Source organism: Pyrus communis, chromosome 8, assembly GCF_963583255.1.
Source record: "Pyrus communis chromosome 8, drPyrComm1.1, whole genome shotgun sequence".
Lineage (NCBI taxonomy): Eukaryota > Viridiplantae > Streptophyta > Magnoliopsida > Rosales > Rosaceae > Pyrus > Pyrus communis.
The window spans coordinates 10,869,268-10,888,825 of NC_084810.1; the positions used below are offsets into that span (position 1 = coordinate 10,869,268).

The 19,558-nt window shown below is 36.7% G+C and overlaps 1 protein-coding gene across 1 annotated transcript; it reads left to right on the forward strand.

The window, feature by feature from the left end:
* The first annotated feature begins 800 nt into the window (after positions 1 to 800).
* Positions 801 to 4,699, forward strand: LOC137742132 (dicarboxylate transporter 1, chloroplastic-like). The gene is made up of 3 exons (XM_068481893.1): positions 801 to 2,020; positions 2,790 to 3,011; positions 4,008 to 4,699. Exons 1-3 carry the CDS (start codon positions 902 to 904, stop codon positions 4,368 to 4,370), a joined length of 1,704 nt encoding a protein of 567 aa, XP_068337994.1. The 5' UTR covers positions 801 to 901; the 3' UTR covers positions 4,371 to 4,699.
* The last annotated feature ends 14,859 nt before the right edge of the window (positions 4,700 to 19,558 follow it).

The following is a 19,558-nucleotide window of genomic DNA, read 5'->3' on the forward strand; positions in this document are numbered from 1 at the left end:
TCATTTTTCATTCGTCCATCTCCTCTCCTTCTCCATAACAATACAAAGCTATAAGTTATCCACTCAGCTTCTGCCACATGGACTTCCCCACCGGCACAAGTCAACGAGAACCCTCAATGCTCTTGTGGTTGACGTCGAAGATAAAGATTTGCATAATACGGATAACCTGTGTTTATTGTCATTATAGATTCACATAGAATATGTCCACAAAAGTATCTGTTTACAAATAACAGTATATTATTAAATTAAAACATCACATAATAATAAAAATAAATTTTATTTTCAATTATTCATTTACTTAGATTATGTCACGTAATATACGGATCCTCTTCAATTATTCAATTGCTTAGATTATGTCATGTAATATAACAATATATTATTAGATTATGTCACACAACATATGGATCCTCTTCTCACAAGAATCGAAAGTCAAGAGGAATAGATGATTTTTTTTTTCTTTTGAATAATATTATTTACATTAGGGAAGAGAATATGTTTAGCCTCACAATGGTTAGCAATAATGTAATTCAAATTCGTCTTTAACGAGAATTAAATATAAAATCTCTTACTTATAAGTAAAGAGAAATATCATTAGATTCGTAGAATTTGAGAAATTGATAATGTTAAAAGACTTTGGACGGACATTTCGATTTTCAAACTACCAACTGCCAGCCAGTTCAGACGACATTTCCAAAGCCGCTGCGTACATTCCAATCACCAATCCAGGCGTCAGATCTCAATTCAACAGCACACATTTCTCTCCAACATTGACATAAATACCCCTCCCCCTTTAAGCCCCTCCATTTCGACAATTTCTCTCTTTAACTACCAACACTTGCTGCTCCTGCTCCCGCTGCTTCTCTGAGCTCCACCGCAGCAGATCCCATCCTCCGCCATCCCGATGGCGTCCCTCGCCCTCACCACCGCCGCCACCACCCCCACCTTCCCCTCCCTTAGATCCCGCACTCCCTTCCCCAAATCTTTAGTACTAAAGCCGTTTCCCGCCTCCCAAACTCGTCGAAACTCCCTCAAAAGCGACGCCCTCGGTTTCAACAAAACCCTCTCCCCCCTCATTTCCTCCCCCAAGCTCTCCAATTTAACCCGCGACTTCACTCCCTCCCGCCGCGGCTTCCCCGTCAAGGCCACTGTAGCCAGCGGCGGGTCCGCCATCACTCCCGCCAAGGAACCATGGCAGGGCGCGGCGATGACGCCTCTAATCGCGTCCATTGCGACTGGACTTATTCTCTGGTTCGTTCCCACTCCTGCCGGAGTCACTAAAAACGCGTGGCAGCTCCTCTCCATTTTCCTCGCTACCATCGTCGGTATCATTACTCAGCCCCTGCCTCTCGGAGCCGTCGCCTTGCTCGGCCTCGGTGCCTCTGTCCTCACGAAAACGCTGACTTTCGCCGCCGCTTTCTCCGCCTTCGGAGATCCAATCCCCTGGCTCATCGCCCTCGCCTTCTTCTTCGCCCGAGGCTTCATCAAGACTGGACTCGGAAATCGAATTGCGTACCAGTTCGTTTCCCTCTTCGGTAGCTCCTCTCTAGGGTTAGGGTACAGTCTGGTCTTCAGCGAGGCCTTGTTGGCACCGGCGATCCCCTCTGTCTCGGCCAGAGCTGGTGGGATTTTCTTGCCGTTGGTGAAGTCCCTCTGCGTCGCCTGCGGCAGCAATGTTGGCGACGGGACCGAGGGTAAGTTGGGGTCGTGGTTGATGCTCACGTGCTTCCAGACTTCGGTGGTTTCATCGGCAATGTTCTTGACGGCCATGGCTGCTAACCCCTTGAGCGCCAACTTGACATTAAACACGATTAAGCAGACGATTGGGTGGACGGATTGGGCCAAGGCGGCGATTGTCCCCGGTTTGGTGTCGTTGATTGTGGTGCCGTTGTTGTTGTACATTATTTACCCGCCGGAGGTGAAGAGCAGCCCGGATGCGCCAAAGCTTGCCAGGGAAAGGCTGGAGAAGATGGGGCCGATGTCTAACAAAGAGATTATCATGGCCGGCACACTGTTTCTTACGGTACTCATTTCTTCTTTTTTGTTAGTTTCTTGTGTTTGTTCGTAGATTGTGTGTGCTTCAAATTTGGGTATGTTTTGAAGTTGCTTTATGAGCTAAATTTGACAATAATGGGTATGGTGTATAAATGCATTGAGGACGACCGCATTGAGTTACTCTAGCATACTTCAATGATTTTCAACATTGAATAGCGACACTCTCTTATTATCGAAAGAGGCTGTAACAAGTTTCTGGATTGAATAGTTTCAAGAATTTAATTGGTTATCATCGGCATGCTTACATTCAGTGTCATTGATCTCCGTTGACAAGCTTAAGCTGAATGTTCTAAGTTTGTATGTGCCTTTAGTTTCTGAATTTGCATGTTTCTTAGACAATTTGATTGGTCCATCCTGTCAATTGCACATTTATAATACACTAGAATGGTTCTTATATAGATGCCCATTTGACATGATCTGTATTCAGCACCTGCAAATTTGACTCGTCTACTTTAAGTTTTTGTCATGGGGTGGGATTTAGTCAATTAGTGCTTAGGTAACCTAACGTTGCTGGTGTTCCCTTTGACCACCTTTGCAACGGCGTGCGTAGGGGTTATGTGCTGATTATTCTAGCAGTTTAGCATGAAATACTAGTGCAGCAATATTCACTTGGTTGTCATAAATTATATCCCCTTACTAACACGTGTATGCAAGTGTCTTGGATGCATATGTAAATCTGTTGTGTGATTTAAAATATCTATGCTCATAGTTACCCTCTTTTTTTCTGAGAACATCAGGTTGGGCTTTGGATTTTTGGAGGAGTTTTGAGTGTGGATGCTGTTACTGCTGCTATTCTTGGATTATCTGTTCTCCTCGTGACTGGTGTTATTACATGGAAGGAGTGCTTAGCTGAATCAGTGGCCTGGGATACACTTACTTGGTTTGCTGCACTCATTGCAATGGCTGGGTATCTCAACAAATACGGTCTTATTTCTTGGTTTAGCCAGACCGTAGTTAAGGTTTGTCTTTCTTTCCGCTTTCTGGTCACTTACTCGTGCATGCTTGTGATATCACCACTATTAAAAGTAATAAATGTAGTTGATTTCTGTGGTGAAAAACTTTAGGTCAGAAACATAAAATAGGGTTCATCCTAACTTAATTTATGGTCCTTTCAGAATTGTTTAGTTCACAAGTCAATCTGCCGGTTATCCATCATCTGATTTCGGGATGTTTTTGTTTACTGGCATAAACTACTGTATTTACAATTTGCTAGATTATCTACTTCTATTAAAGCATATGCATTGGCGCACTAATATTGTGTCTCCTGCTATAAGACCTCAACCTTAATGAATTTTCTGACGTGAGACTAAGACCAAATTAGATATGATGTGCCCTGTGCACGCAATTTACTTTGATAATAGTGAGAAAACCAGTGTTAAATATGGGTTAGGATCTGGGGACATGCGCTTTTGACACCCATTTTATAGGGCTCATTTCATAATGTATTTCAACGATCTGAACCGTCTGTATTTAAGTACATCATTCCTAGATCATCCTTGCAAAAAAAAAAAAAAAAAAAAAAAAAAAGACAAATCCAAAATTATTAACACATTCATTTGTAGTGAATAAAATGGACGAATACAGTTCTACAAAGAAATACTAAGTTTAATCCAACGGTAATAGATAACACAATCAGTTGTAGTGAATAAAATGGACAATTACAGTTCTACAAAGAAATACTAAGTTTAATCCAACGGTAATATGGTTTTAGATTTGGGTGATTTTTGGTAGACATATCTTTGAGGGAAGACCTAAAAATAGAAGGTTCGGATTGTTGAAACACATTATGGAATGAGCCCCACAAAAACATGTGTCAAAATGTGGGTCAAAAGTGTCCCCAGATCCAACCCATTAAATATATGTATATATATGTATGTATATGTTAGAAATTCTTATGTTGAAAGTGTAGGTTTTACCTTTGGTCATCATTAACAACTATTCTGCTCGTTTTACAGTTTGTTGGCGGATTGGGTCTTTCATGGCAAGCATCTTTTGGCATTCTGGTTCTTCTATATTTCTATTCTCACTACTTCTTCGCCAGTGGAGCTGCTCATATCGGTGCCATGTTTACAGCTTTCTTGTCTGTTTCTACCGCTCTTGGTACTCCTCCATACTTTGGAGCGATGGTGCTTGCATTCCTCTCCAACCTCATGGGTGGTCTTACCCATTACGGCATTGGGTCAGCACCTGTTTTTTATGGTGCTAACTACGTTCCACTTGCCAAGTGGTGGGGTTACGGATTCCTTATATCCGTCGTCAACATCATTATTTGGCTTGGAGTTGGAGGGATTTGGTGGAAGTTCATCGGCTTGTGGTAAAAGGTGTTGGCCATGAAAATCCGCATCGTTTCAGATGTTTGTTCAGTCAGATGCAGTTGTTTCACTTATTTCCGGGGCACTCTATGATCTTTCCCTTGAATTCTTTCACATGGAAATAATCTTTCGTCATTTCAAATTTCAGGGAGATCTGTTGGTGAAAAATCGGTATACATAGGAGGTTGATTTTAGAGCAGAAATTAGAAAATGGAGCCCCAAATTTTGATGTAGCATGACACTTCAGTTGATGAATCGTCATTTGTTGATGCTTGAATGAACCCCTTATTTTCTCAGTGGTATGTTAATAGCGAAAGTATCGTACCTTCACCGTAGTTCCTTTAGTTTGAATGTACTGTGCATTATCTTCTTCAGAAATCTGCTCCAGGGACCAAAAATCTAACATGCATACTTTTTTTAATTATTATTATTACAAACGAGATCATTATTTTAAGCTACACCAAGTGAATGGGAGGATAAAAAAATGTTTAAACCCGAGATGCTGTGTATTGAAGAAAACTATCCATCAGGACAATCTAGTGTGTGTTGCTGCTCAGATGCCACGCATCCATACGGCACGTCCAACATATTCAGCCATTCTGTCCCTACATTCCTGTAAATTCGATGGATTAACCGCATTAGACATGGTGTTAAAACTTCTTGCGACATCGGCTCCCCCAAACATCACCAGAATCGAGCCATAAGCAAGCGATGCGCAAGGATGCCCACCGTTAGCTGCGTGCATCAGCCATTCTTGTCCCAACACGCCGCTGGTACTTCCTCTGCCAAAGTAGTGATCCATTCCATGTCAGAACAAAGCCTCTTCGTTCCCCTTCTCCCGACAACAGTCCACGAGGTCCTGGTATATTGACTCATTTTCGACCTGAGGGAAGTCTGGAGCATCTACCAGTGACATCCGCTGGTATATTGACTCACTTTCATCGTTGTTATTTGTGTCGGAAGGAGGCATTTTTTGATATAATGTAGCACTTGGACTGTTTACGAGTGACTGAATGTTTGCTTGCGCAATGAACATGGATAGACTCAACTCCAGCTGCCTATTTATAATCCCTAATGCTATATGTTTCATAGTATGTACTTTTGTGCAATGTAAGCACCTAATGTTGCAATTGCGCTGGGGAATTGCCATACATTCATCAAACAACTTAGAAAGTATAACATATCCCTCAAAGGCAAGGTTCAGATCGGATTTACTCCATTCAAATTTGGATCGATAGCGTGTGTATAATCAGATTATCAGATTCAAATTATTTAATTTAGCTTATAAATCCGTATTCCCATAACTGCTAGATACGTAATTGAAGTGATGATTATCTGGTTAATTTTAAGACCTATAATATATTTTAAAAAAAAAATTAAACATTGTTCTTTTATTTTATTTTCGGCTTTTTAATTCATGACAGTAATGTTCTAAAAATTTCCGCTTAGCGCCACCTAGCCCCGCCTAGCCTCCTCCTAGACGCTAGGTGGCTAGCCACTGTCCTGATTAGTCCCTAGACATTTGAAAATTAAGAAAGTGCACCTAGACGCGCTTAGGCATCTACCCAGGCTACTTAGGCACTCACCTAGCCTGTCTAAACCCGCCTAGTTGAATACTTCGATGAACACTCATTATATACATGTTCCCCATGTTTTCAATATGTTTAAATACTTTATAATCTATATGTCATTTTATTTTGCAATTTATGTCTACAATTATGTGTTTTTTTTTAAGTATAAATAAGCACTTATTTATACAATATATAATAAATTTACTTAAATCCGCTTAGTCTGCCTAAGCCCCCGCCTAGGCCTCGCCTAGCTGCCTAGGCACTAGGCCCCAGCCCGCCACTCGACTAGCGCCTAGTGTCTTTTAGAACCTTACATGGCAATAAGTAGTTTTGTTTGTGGTTAACTTTAGCTTTCCTAAGTAAATAGTGGAAAATTTTGAGAATTTTCTAACTGTTGTGAAAATGAGGATACGTGTGCAGTGGAACATAAAGTAAATAAGACAAAATATTTACGAGGTTTAGCAAGTGTGCCTACATCCTCGAGACAGTAGCAGTAGTCTCTCTCATTATCATATTGAAATTACAAAGTCATGAACACAATACATTGTATCTATGTTTCTCTATTCTATCTGTAAGCTGATAGACCTTTATATAGAGAAATTATATCTTCTTTGTTAAGGTTAAGAAGTGTGAAAGTAGGCAGCATAACTTCAATATTTGTTGGTTGTCGATGGCTTTTTCTTCAAGTGGGTCATCCACCTTTATAACACTCCCCTTGGAAGACCCTAAGTCTTTAATTGACCTTAGATGGTCCCACTAAATAGAATAAGCTTGGATTAACTAATTTGTCATCAAGCCAATACGCGATAGTTGGAGTGTTTGCTTCTGAAGGTGAATCACATGCGCTCCAAATGGTGATGGACCACATGTCTTAACCAACACACATGTATTCCTAATATATATGAAGATGTAGCAATGTATGTGCTTCCTTGATTGTTGTAGAATCAATCTATACAAATCCTTTTTTGGGAGTCATCTGTATACAAGCTAGAAAGATAATCAAATTTTGCTTCCCCAATAAGACTGAAGAGTCAATATTATGCTACATATTTTACCCTATCTTAGTTTATTTTGGTTATTATTTTGGTGGAATTTTGATACTTTGTTATATATTTTCAATATAGGATTTCCGACTTCTTCGGAGAAAAACGTGATCAAATATATGAATTTTGGAGTAATTCCAACTGAAGGATGTTTGTGAGTCTCTTATCTTGATCATGTCAAAATATCAGATTTTTCCACCCAACAGTTTATTCATGGCAATGAAATACAGGAGCAGCGCGCAGTGTTGTCAAAGTGACGTATTGTTGGCAATGAAATACAGGAGCAGCGCGAATTTTAGAGCCCAAGATGGCCTATTTTTGGTTCGGGCCCTTTCTGGAGATGTGTTCAAATTGTTCTAATCTTTAAAACAAGTTATCATGGGTCAGATTTGGAGGAGATTTAGGTCTAAAACGTGGCAGATTTGTTCGATGGCAAATTTCTCCATGATTGACTAGGAGATTGTTTCTTAGTTTATCTTAATTTATTTTAATTCCTAGTTTAATTCTAAGACCTTTTATAGGTAGGTTTTATTTTGTTGTAGTATAAATAAGGCCGTTTAGCCATTATGGGGGAGAAGCACCAATTCAGAGAACTTAGTGAGGTTTTGACGATTTGTATTTTTCTTTCAAGGTGTTTTCTATCATTTTTCTATTTCAATAAAATCCTTTTGTTTTATGATTGTTCGTAACTAGTTTCTTTTGCTAGGGTGAGGCCACAAGCCTTAGCAAGAATATGTAGTTTATTTTCAATTTACTTATGATATTACACGTGCATGTTTTGAATTATTAATCACTGTGTTTAAATTATCTAATTGTCTTAGTAACTCGCAACCATTAGGATATTTAGAAAAGAAATTTGATGCAATTTTGGCCGGAAGGTCCCCTGAAATTCGCGTTGGCTTCTTGTGGTTAATAATTGTAATTTCACTTAAGATGAACATTACGTCTTAAGGGTTACATGGTTTTTCAAAGTGCTTTCATAAAACTTAATGAGTCATTCATGTTCATATTTGATCCGAACGTCCAGACGGGTTGCATGTTAGATATATGTTTTATGTTGGAGTTTCCAAGTAGGATATATATATTAGAAAAACCTAACCTTCAAAATATGCATGGGTAATTCATAAGTAATTGGAAGAACTACATAGGATTGTTAAAGTGACTGTGAAACCCTAGTGTCCTTTTAAGTTGATTTTCTTTAAATTGTTTTCTAGTTGATTTATTTAATTGTTTTTAATATTTTAAGTCACAAACTCAACTTTTTCCAAACTTTGTTTTAAATAATTAATTAAGAGTTGGTTTTAAATATAAATTATTCATCCAATCCATGTGGAAATAACCTTACTTGAGCTGCTATACTATGATAACCTTGTTTTCTTGCAAGTATGTTTAAGTGTTTTTATCCTTATTTTTGCAGGTGGTAAGAATCCTATCAAAGACCATGGCTATCAATGAGTTCTTTGGAATAGAACAAGCACATGTCTATAATTTCCTAGAGATATCAATAGATAAACTTTATTTCATTGCAATACCCATTTGTTGGTATTGTGCTCCACAGGAAATGTAACATCTGATTCAGTGTATTGTACTAAATACATGAAGGCACATACTTCACTAAGATATGATACTTCTAGACCAATTATCAATTCATCATTTCCCTCACGAGGATGAATGATCTTTCTTAGTGTCTAAATATTGGTTAATCATTTGAGTATATAACTCAAAATCTTCAATCCATATGGTTCTTTAATACCATAAGCATTTCGATGGATAAGATTCATTGTGAGACCCCGTATTTTAAAATTAAATGTTTATTATTATTATTATTATTATTATTATATACATATATTTCTATTTTGTTAGGGTGGGTGTATTAGAAACCCAGTTTGATTTAAAGGTCCAGTATACCTATTATTCTCAACCCATCCAAAACAGATACCTCTTCTCCATTCTCAGTCACCTTCTTCTTGTCTCTAGAATTGTTGACCGTGTTGCAACATGCCTAGTTTGCATAAGAAGTGTTGACAGAACGCTCTACCATGCATATTATTTGAAGTTATTAGTTGGACATGTCAATCATATTAGCTATGCATTCGACACCTTGTACATGCAATGCCTTAGTCATCTTTAGCTGCAAAACCATCCAGTTGGAAGCAAGTTTGACACCGCTTAATTCTACTATAAATAAAGGCTTATATTTCATTCTTTCATTCACCACTTTAGGAAACATATGTTTGCTACTAAGAAGCCATGCATGTATGCATGCATGGTTCGTGTATATGTGTGTGTGTATATATTACATTATATATATATATATATATACATATATATATATATATATATACACACTCGTGTGTGTGTGTTATAGAGAGAGAGATTAGAAAAGACAATAGAGTGGAAGAAATACATGGCATTAGGAGTGATCAAGGAACTTGCTCAAGTACGTAGAGTTTAGTTATTGCGGTAGTGATGTGGATCTTCGTTTCAACTTTGGAATTGATGTAGGGATTTCCTGGGGAACTTATCACCAATGGGGAACTTGTCTTATTTAAGTTTTGTGAAATATGTGTTATACTTGATATACCTCTATAATTGATATAATTGCGGTTATTGGAATATGATTTATATTATTGTTATTATTGATAATGAGGATATTGTGGTAATATTGCTTATATGCACATGTCATTGCATATTGGAGTGGATGGATTTTATGCGTTAATTTCGAGATGGCGACCAAGAGAAGAATGAGTTGATTGAGTTACGTGGGTTAGTTTATATAATAGAGCATTGGGACCACCGTTGCAATGGTAAAATGCATGGTATGGAACATGTAGGTTCGCATGTTTTATTATATAAATTAATGGGCTGGGTAATTGAAGTTAAGCTACATTCATGGAATATAAATTATATTTGATAACATGTTATAATTGATTACGTGTTGTTTGACACTTGGTTTAGCCATGACAATTATTCTTGATAAGACATATGTCCCTATTAAGTTATGATTTCGTTCACCCTATACATTTTAGTCCTTGCAAGTTCGGTACAAGATTAACAAAGGGTAGACGAGTTGAGCTTGTGTTAGATGAGATATTTTAAGGATTTTATTTATTTCTAGACACCTTGTAAAGATTTTGGAGTTATTTTTTTAAGAGAAGTTAGTTTTCCGTTTTATTTTTACTTTTATTTGTGCGCTGGGCGTCAGGTTTATTTTTCTGCTAACCCCGAGTCTGGGGCATGACAGAATGGTATGAAAGCCCAATTATTAGACACCCTTGGAAACTGTAGGACAAGATTACTTGAAGTTCATTAGTTTTGAACGAAAAGAGTTCGGTTTAGTAAATTTCAAGGATGAAATTTTTTTGAGGAGGGTATGAGATCCTATGTTTTAAAATTAAATGTTTATTATTATTATTATTATTATTATTTTGTTAGGGTGGGTGTTTGAAACGCAGTTTGATATAAAGGTCTAGTATACCTATTATTCTCAGCCCATCCAAAACAGATACCACTCTACCATTCTCAGTTAGGAGCTAGGAAATATTCGGTAGATAGGTTAAGCTAAAAGGTTTGAATTTATGAAAATTTGAAGAGAAATGGTAAGGAGACTCTCAAAAGTAGGACTCCATAGACTCTGTCAACTCATATTTTTGGCATAATTCTCGTGCCAACATTATTAAATATTTTGTTAAAAACAGAAGGTGACGGAGAGTCTACAAAGACTTTCCCTTGGAGAGTCTCCTTGAAGCATTTCTCAAATTGAAATTCACATTTGACAGTCGTGTGTGAGTGATAGGAATTAGATTCTCTACCTTCCTAATCTCTATCCCTTTCCATTCCCTCTTATTTTAACGGTTGCGATTACGCTATGTCTACATCTTGTTTTGAATTTTTTATATAGAGAATAAGAGAAAAAGAAAAGTGAGATGAGAGGATGGGAGATGATGGTAATAGGAGGAGAGAAAATCCTACTCAGACATGTTATAGACCTTTAGACCTCAAAATGTCACGTTTTCTAGGCTTTAGACTTTAGAACTTTCAAATCAAATCAATAAAATAAATATTTTTTATTCCTTGGAACCTTGGAAACATTTAAGATAACTATATTAAACGAATAAAATAATCAATTGAAAGTTAATAAATATTCTTTACATCGAAAGTTGTAATTTTATACTATTAAATTCTTGGGGTGATCAATTTATTTAACATTTATTAATTCTTATTTTTTCTAAAAAAGTCATATAGTTGAAAATTTTCATTTGCTAGGTTATCCATGACAATTAACAATCATAAAATAGTCGAATCAATTAGTATTTTTAAATTTAAAGAACTAAAACTCTCCTTATGCTACAGTCCACCGGAACCTTGTACTTGGCTCTGCCGATGCTTCTTGCCCCTATAATCGTTGACGGTGTTGCAACGTGCCTAGTTTATATGATAAGTGCTGACAAAGCAGTCTAATATGCACATTATTTGAAGCTATTAGTTGGACATGTCAATCATATTAGCTATGTATTCGACACCTTGTATTGCAATGCCTTAGTCATCTTTAGCGGCAAAACTATCCAATTGGAAGCAAAGTTTGACACCGCCTAATTCTAGTATAAATAGAGGCTTATATTTCATTCTTCATTCACCACTTTAGGAAACATATGTTGGCTACTGAGAAGCCATGCATGTATGCATGAATGTTCTGTGTATACGTGTGTATATATATTACATTATATATATATATGTGTGTGTGTGTGTGTTAGGGAGAGAGAGAGAGAGAGAGAGATTAGAAAAGAAAATAGAGTGGAAGAAATACATGGCATTAGGAGTGATCAAGGAGCTTGCTCAAGTATGTGGAGCTTAGTTATTGCAGTAGTGACGTGAATCTTCGTTTTAGCTTTGGAATCGAGGTAGGGATTTCTTGGGGAACTTATCACCATTGGGGTATTTGTCTTGTTTAAGCTTTGTGAAATATGTGTTATACTTGATATACCTCTATAATTGATATAATTACGGATATTGGGATATGATTTATATTACTGTTATTGTTGATAATGTGGATATTGTGGTAATATTGATTATATACACATGTCATTGCATATTGGAGTGGATGGATTTTATTGGTTATTCAAGATTGGGATAGAAAATGGAAATATTCTTTTGTGTGGTTGAGTTCGACTCTCGTAGGGACCAGTAAGGGTGACAAAAGTGAAATTATAAGAATGGTATGAAGTAGTGGAGACTTTGGTGACCGAGAGAAGAACAAGACGACCAACAAAATGGAAAATTTGGGTTGATTGAGTTACGGGGGTTAGTTTATATAATAAAGCATTTGGACCACTATTGCAATGGTAAAATGCATGGTATGGGACATGCAGGTTTGTGTGTTTTGTTATATAAATTAATGGGCTGGGTAATTGAAGTAAGTTGCACTCATGGACTATAATTTATATTTGATAACATGTTATAATTCATTATGTGTTTTAGGACACTTGGTTTAGCCATGACAATTATCCTTGATAAGACTTATGTCCCTACTGAGCTGTGATTTTGCTCACCCTATAAATTTAGGCCTTGCAAGTTTGGTACAAGATTAATGAAGGGTAAACGAGTTGAGGTTGTGTTAGACGAGGGATTTCAAGGATTTTATTTATTTATGGATACCTTGTATAGATTTTGGATTTATTTTTTAAGAGAAGTTTGTTTCCTATTCTATTTTTACTTTTATTCACACATCGGGCACCGGGTTTATTTCTCTGCCGACCCCATTTCCAGGGTGTGACATTCGTGTTGCCATATTGTTCAATCTGCAACTCGAGATAATATTCCTTTGAACACTTTATAATTTTTTTAGACTTTTCAGGAGTCCCAATCTAATATCAACTCTTGCAAAAGATTTAGTACATTGCAACAATATCATAATGATAGTAGTCACTAATGCAATTTATTTCATTTATTGGTATTGAGTACATAATTTATGCTTTACGCTTCCAGGACTTTCTTCAAGCAATTTGAGTCCTTTAGGGATTTTCTACACTCCATGACACATTCTCTTTTGAAATTTATACAAAGAAACTTGCTTCCATTTATACTTGAGGGATTTACTTATGGAGATATGCTTCAGGCATTTCATAAAGTTTCGTGTAATATATAATTCTCCATTTAAATAAACAAGTTTCACAATGAGAAATCATGTTTACAAGAGTATATCACAAGTTCAGGTTTCAACTAGGAACCCTGTGTCATATCATATGAGTGTAGTTCACTATATTACAAATGCCCATATGTAACCTTCTGGGTTCAATATCATTTGGCAATTTGTACTATAGGTCCATTTGTTTACATTCTTAATAAATTGTAATGGAATTGCCTTTCTCTATTTTGGCCAATAATTTTTCATTTTAGTCAACGAACAAAAGAACATGACTCAATATCAACACTACTCATTGATAAATTTAGTAGCTACTGTAAAACCAAAATTAACATTGTTAATCATCAATTCGTGAACCCATAATTCTCATGTGCATGTGCATGCGCATGCATATTTATAAGCATTTCATTACTTTGGATATCCTTGCCTCTTCAGGGGTTTTACATTGGCTCTTCTAGGACAGTCATCTCTTATTAGATGAATTGTTTGGAGAATTTGGATCATAACCTCCTCTAGAGCGTTAAAGAGATTGGATTTTTAATCTCCACTTCTGGGGAGTTGAATCATTGGAATCTATACCTCCATCATGCCTCAGGCATGAGATATATTAAAATTATCATGTCCATGGAAGAACTTGAATCCATGCGACGATTCTCATGCTTCAAGTATGCAGTATTACCTTTACATCATTGGAATAATATAAAATGGTAGAGTTTACTGGGGCTTTGAGTAAGATTCCCATCATTGAACTTTGGTCTTCCATTCACTTAGTCAGCCACTCATCTTCTCCCTTTGAACTTCTATAGGATCATCATTGATCCTTCAGCTTCAGCCTCCTACACATAGCAAAAGTGGTGTGCAACCTTTGCCTTTGAATGGTCCTTCAAAGCATCACTTCTTGGTGACTCATCCACACTTGGCAGCTTCAGTATAAAGAGCCAATAACATACCAACTGTTAGGGATGTTAGAGACTTGAAACTCGGCTTCAACAATAATTGAAGATGACTACTCGAGAACAATGCAAAGTAAGCAATCACGCCTAGGTTGTAGACAATTAATTCTAGACTAGAAGTTTTATTTTAGGTAAGAACAAGAGCAAAGGAAAAGACAGGGAAAAAACATGATATGAGATAATCTTGCTCTAGACCCTGATGATATGAGATATTTTTGCTCTTGAAGAAAAACAGCACAAGGATTTGATGCTGATGTAAAGCTTCTTGATCAAAAATATTTTCTTGCTAAGTAAATTAGTTGGCTATTTTGAGCAACTTGGTTGAAGAGGTTTTCTTAGAGAAGAGGAAAGCTGAGTATTTTAAGAGGCTTGGTTGAAGATGCATTCTCATCAAGAAATAAGAGTTAGACATTATTGGAGATCTGCCTTGCCATAGAGGACAAAGGTCGACATATATAAGGATTTTCCAATAGAAGGTAGTGGTGCTGTTGGGAACATCTTGTTCACGCTTGTCGGCAATAGTGGTGTAGTTGGAACAGTAGAATTCACGCTTTTCAAATTTGCCAAAGATATTTTGACAGGGTTGTCCTTGGTATCTAGAAAACTAAAATTGTATCTAAAAATTCCAATGAAATTAATTCAGGAAAGTCCATCTTCTGAAATTCAGAGAGCGGTGTCTCTTCGATTTTTTTAACAAGTGTCCTTATTGCCTCTTCTTTTGTAGAGGCACCAATTGCATCGAAAAAGCATGCTCGGAAAGTTGTCCTCCTATGAAAATTACTTCTGTTGTATCTCTAAGATTTTAATTTATTTGACTTTCTCTTCTTTCATCATTTTTGAAAATGGCTTGTCCATCTGACCGTTGTTTCAATTTGAATGTTATGGAAGATGCAGACGTGCCTCTTCGAGACAATATATGGTGCCTATCCTTCTTATCCTCTAATGATCCTCTTACGGTTGGTAACTTTATGATAAAGAATGATATAACTGCCACAATAGTAGCTATGAATCTTCTCACTCCCAAGGATATAAGAATACTTTCAAAATAGTCCGATGAATTGGTTGTTCAAAGACTCTTTGGCTTTCAGTATTTAGTGTGCAAGCTCTGTATCTAATATGGGCCAATATCTACTTGCTCGAACTCGCCAAGTTGAATCATTAATGGTTGAGGTGGCAAGCCTTAGACAAGAGATTAAAGGGCTAAAGCACGAGGATATAGAATTGCACATGCTTGCAAATAATTACTCAACGTGCATGAAAAGAAAGCTCGACCAGCTGCAAGAATCCAAAAGTCGTATTCAAAGCGACCATCAGAGGTTTCTGGCTCTGTTCTGAAGGCATCCATTGTCTTCACCGCCTGGTGTTGTACCAAGTGTTGAGGCTTTAACTGATTAACCACTGGTGCCTCCTCCTTCTGAATTTCCACCAAATACTGAGGTTTTATATGAACAATCTCCAGTGCCTCCCCCTTCTGTAGTTCTGCCAAGTACTGAGGCTTCACATAAGCAACCTTTGTTTTTTTTGTAGATGTAACTTATGTATATGCACGTGTATATACATAGAAAAGTTCCCTTTATTCTGGTTTTATACATGCATGAAACTTCTGGTTCCATTAATATGCCGATGATAATCAAATCGAGTTTTACTAAATTCACCATTTTCTTGTTCCAAATTGAAGAAATTTAGGTATGACAAAACCTGCGATAATTAATTCATACCACAACACATGCCTACAAAAATGTTAAAACTTTAAGTTCTTAACATTATTCATATTTTGAACTTCAGATCAAAGCATTATACATATGTACTCAAAATTTATTCTCAATATCGACATCATTGGAACCTTTAGGTTCATATTTTTGGAAATCATGCCCATACTTAACCTGTACATGGACTAAGGAACTTATGGTCCTCATTTACATGAATCAAGGAATTTCTAACCCTCATATAATAGTCTATGGACAGAGGTGCTTATGGTTGTCATTTTTAGTTGAGGAACTGCTACTCTCTCAGTTGATTCACAAACTTCAGATTTTGATTTTGATCAAGATCAAGGAACTTCGGGCCCAATCTTTTATATGATGATGATCAAGGAAATCTAGGTTCGATCTTCTTATATGATGAAACTTCAGGTCCAATCATTTTATATGATGAGGATAAAAAAAACTTCAGGTTCTAATTTGATCAAAGGACTCCAGGCCCTTGTTATACTCATCATAACAAAATGTAGTACAATAAATAAATTAAAGCAGAGGGCGGTAATGTCAGCCACTATAAATAAATTGCTTTAAATGAGTAATGATTGTGACAAGGGCTTTAATTCAGCACCATTCACATAAATATCAAAACTTAAGGATAATAATTGTTATTATAAGAAGGGCAACGGTGTCGCGCCTTCACATATATTAATATATAAAGGGTGAGGGTGATCAAACTGTACCATTCATATTGACACACACACACACACACACATACACACTATATGATGGGCGATTATACCGCACCAATAACATTAATAACAAAAGTATGAATTCTCTTTTATTTTTTGGCTAGACTGCAGGTCCAGATGTTGGAAGTATGCCCACAAAGCCACTCATTTGATGTAATAGCTTTTGGAATACTTATTGTGTTAAACTATTATATGTTTAATGAAGGGTAGAGCTTATTGTTAATCACAATTTATTGTATTATGTGTTTAAGCAATAAAAGAATCCAAGGAATGTATTTAATCTAAGAGAGAAGTGATCTAAGTAAGTTAGATTAACGAGAACTTTCTCTTATGTTCATTCCTAAAATGTTCCTAACCATAGGATTGCCAATTGGGCATTGACAATCCGCTAAGGTTAGTATATGTTATGTTAACTCAAGCGTGAGTATGACTAGTCTCAAGTCATTTAATGTTGGACACTGAGACAAACACATAGGTGCTCAAAATGGTAATCGAGTATACTGAACTACGATCAAAAGAGAGTTCGAATGTACATGTCATGTAAGAACTCGTAAGTTGCAATATGCAAACTAGTCCTTTGACCTGAGGCATCACAGATGTCTAATGTTTAGGTCTTTGATCTTTGATCATGTCAAAGGCATTCCATCGAGAGTGTCTATGACATTGTTGGGGTCAAGCTATCTAGTTATGTAGGCATATGAATGCACAACAAGGGATCTCTAACCTTCCATGGTGGAGGGAGAATACTCTGAGATATGATTCGGGAGTCTTTGGCCAAAGCATACGAATATGACTTAGGAAGTTTATTCCAAATCATATTCAATTGAATCATATAGAGAAGTATCACATTGGATAGTAGACATGAAACAAACTAGCACTCAAACAATGTGATTAAGAGTACTATTCTATTAGAGAATGACCGTATTGCATTGTAATTGTAACTAGATAGGTTCTCCAACCACTTATACTTAGCTTGGGTAGCCATAACATACTGCTAAGTGTCACTCATGGTTTGTGGGAGCCCTGAAGATTAACGAAGACTAATCTTCATCAAAGGGAGAATTGAAATGTAGTTTCAATTCACCATCGATCGTTAAAAGTAACAATCGCCCACTGCTTCGCTAATTGGAACCTAATAGATCGTACACCGAGTAAGGATGGAAGTGAAGAAATATAAATGAGATGGATAAGCAATTAAATGTGTTTGATTGAGTGAAGGGTTGGCGATGGCGACGCGTGTAAGGGTGCATGTGAGACTTTTGGAACTCCCGAGTACTCTTGTAACGGCGCTCCAGAGAGGGTCGTTAGGATTGACGAACTTGCCGATGAAGTTCGCATAGCGCAATGGGCTGCTCTTGCCACCACTGATGTTCCATTTCAAAAATACACCCGGTTGTTCACAGGTTGGATTTCGAGAGCTTCTCGTGCTGATAACGTGTTGTAAAATCCACGGTGTGTGCAATGGAATGAATGAAATAAGACACAAAATTTACGAGGTTCCTCTACAGTCAGTATGACCATACTAGAGTACGTCCTTAGAGTAGCAATGGTGCTTTCATTTATAATCTGAAGTAATAAGATTACAAAGATAACTCTCTCTATTCTCTCTTCTTTCTGTTTCTCTTTTTTCGTATCACCACTATGTTTGGTGTGTGTTGCATTTATATAGAAAACGTTAGTTGTAGGAATCAAACTTCAGCAGACAGTGGAAGACAGCCCTTATTCCCACTTGTAGCTTAATGGATTAGTGGCCAGCGTGGACATCCACCATATTTACAACACCTTTCACCTTTTCAACACTTTATAAAATTTTGAATTTTCACCAAAACCAACCCTTATTTTACACTATCTAAAACCGGACACCCCTTAGTAGGGGTACTTTTGGGGCTTTTATGCAATTACATAAATTTTTGATAATTTTTTGTATTTGCACTTTGACCCAAAAATTTACGTTTTTATGTAAAGGCCCAAAATCACTAAAGGACAAATTGTTTTGCTCCTTTAATGAAGTTTTTGTAATTGTTGAAATTTTGGGGTTCTACTTGTAATTACATGAAGTTGTGGACTTTTGTGTTTTTACAATGTGACCCCAAAAGTTTTTTGTTTTTGCATTGTGGCCTAATAGTTGAGGTCCTTGCATTTTCGGCCCAAATTATGATGATAACAAAATGGTTTTGTCGCTTTAATGAGAATTGGATTTTCATTTCATTTAGTTCCATTGAAATCAATTCTATAAATTCGAAAATCGATTGTTTAAGTTGCTTTCTTAGTTAATGTGATTGATTAAGAAAATGGTGATTATGAACCAAATGCCTCGACAATTGAGTTATGTGATTGGCCGCTTTACATTATGAATGTTTGGCTTAAGTAGTTTAGATTTGAATGCAATTTGATTAGTTCAAATGTGTTGTAAAATGGCATAAGTCCATCAAATGTGTTGTAAAAGGGCATAAGCCCTTCTCTTTATTTCAAGTATTTCTTTTTGTTTATCTGCATGCAAATTGGAATAGTTTGGTCCAACACCCAATAGAAAATGACGGTTTAATTAGATTAAACGGAAGTAAAATCAACAACTACCTACCTTAGACCCAAGGTCCAACACAAGGCTTGTGTTGGATCAAATCAAACGGATCATAATCATCCTAAGACCTAAAATGACTATATAGTCCATATGAGGATGCTATGCATTCGTTAGTAGTTCCATATAGTCTTGCTTGTTTCATCAAAATAGTGAGAGTATTATATACTACTAATTCATATAAACTTGGACCAATAGTTGTGATATGCCCAAGTTCTTTTAATATGATTAAAATGAAATTGATGTAACCTAACACTACTCCCTCAACAAAACAAATATTAAGATGATAAGCGAGAGATGCTTTGAACATCTTTTCATAGGCCTTCCATCGTGGTGGGCTCCAATTGTTTGTGACTCATACACCGGCTTCATCCTATAATAGGGAAGTTCAAAGTATATGCTTACATTCAAGAAGAGTTCATATGTACATACATGATGTGGTGAGGTAGGCAATGAGG

Excerpts from the sequence above, each read along its gene's own strand:
- LOC137742132 (XM_068481893.1), top strand. The coding sequence starts at position 902 with ATGGCGTCCCTCGCCCTCACCACCGCCGCCACCACCCCCACCTTCCCC. Across the intron at positions 2,021-2,789 it reads CCGGCACACTGTTTCTTACG|GTTGGGCTTTGGATTTTTGG; the intron begins GTACTCATTTCT and ends TGAGAACATCAG. Across the intron at positions 3,012-4,007 it reads TTAGCCAGACCGTAGTTAAG|TTTGTTGGCGGATTGGGTCT; the intron begins GTTTGTCTTTCT and ends CTCGTTTTACAG.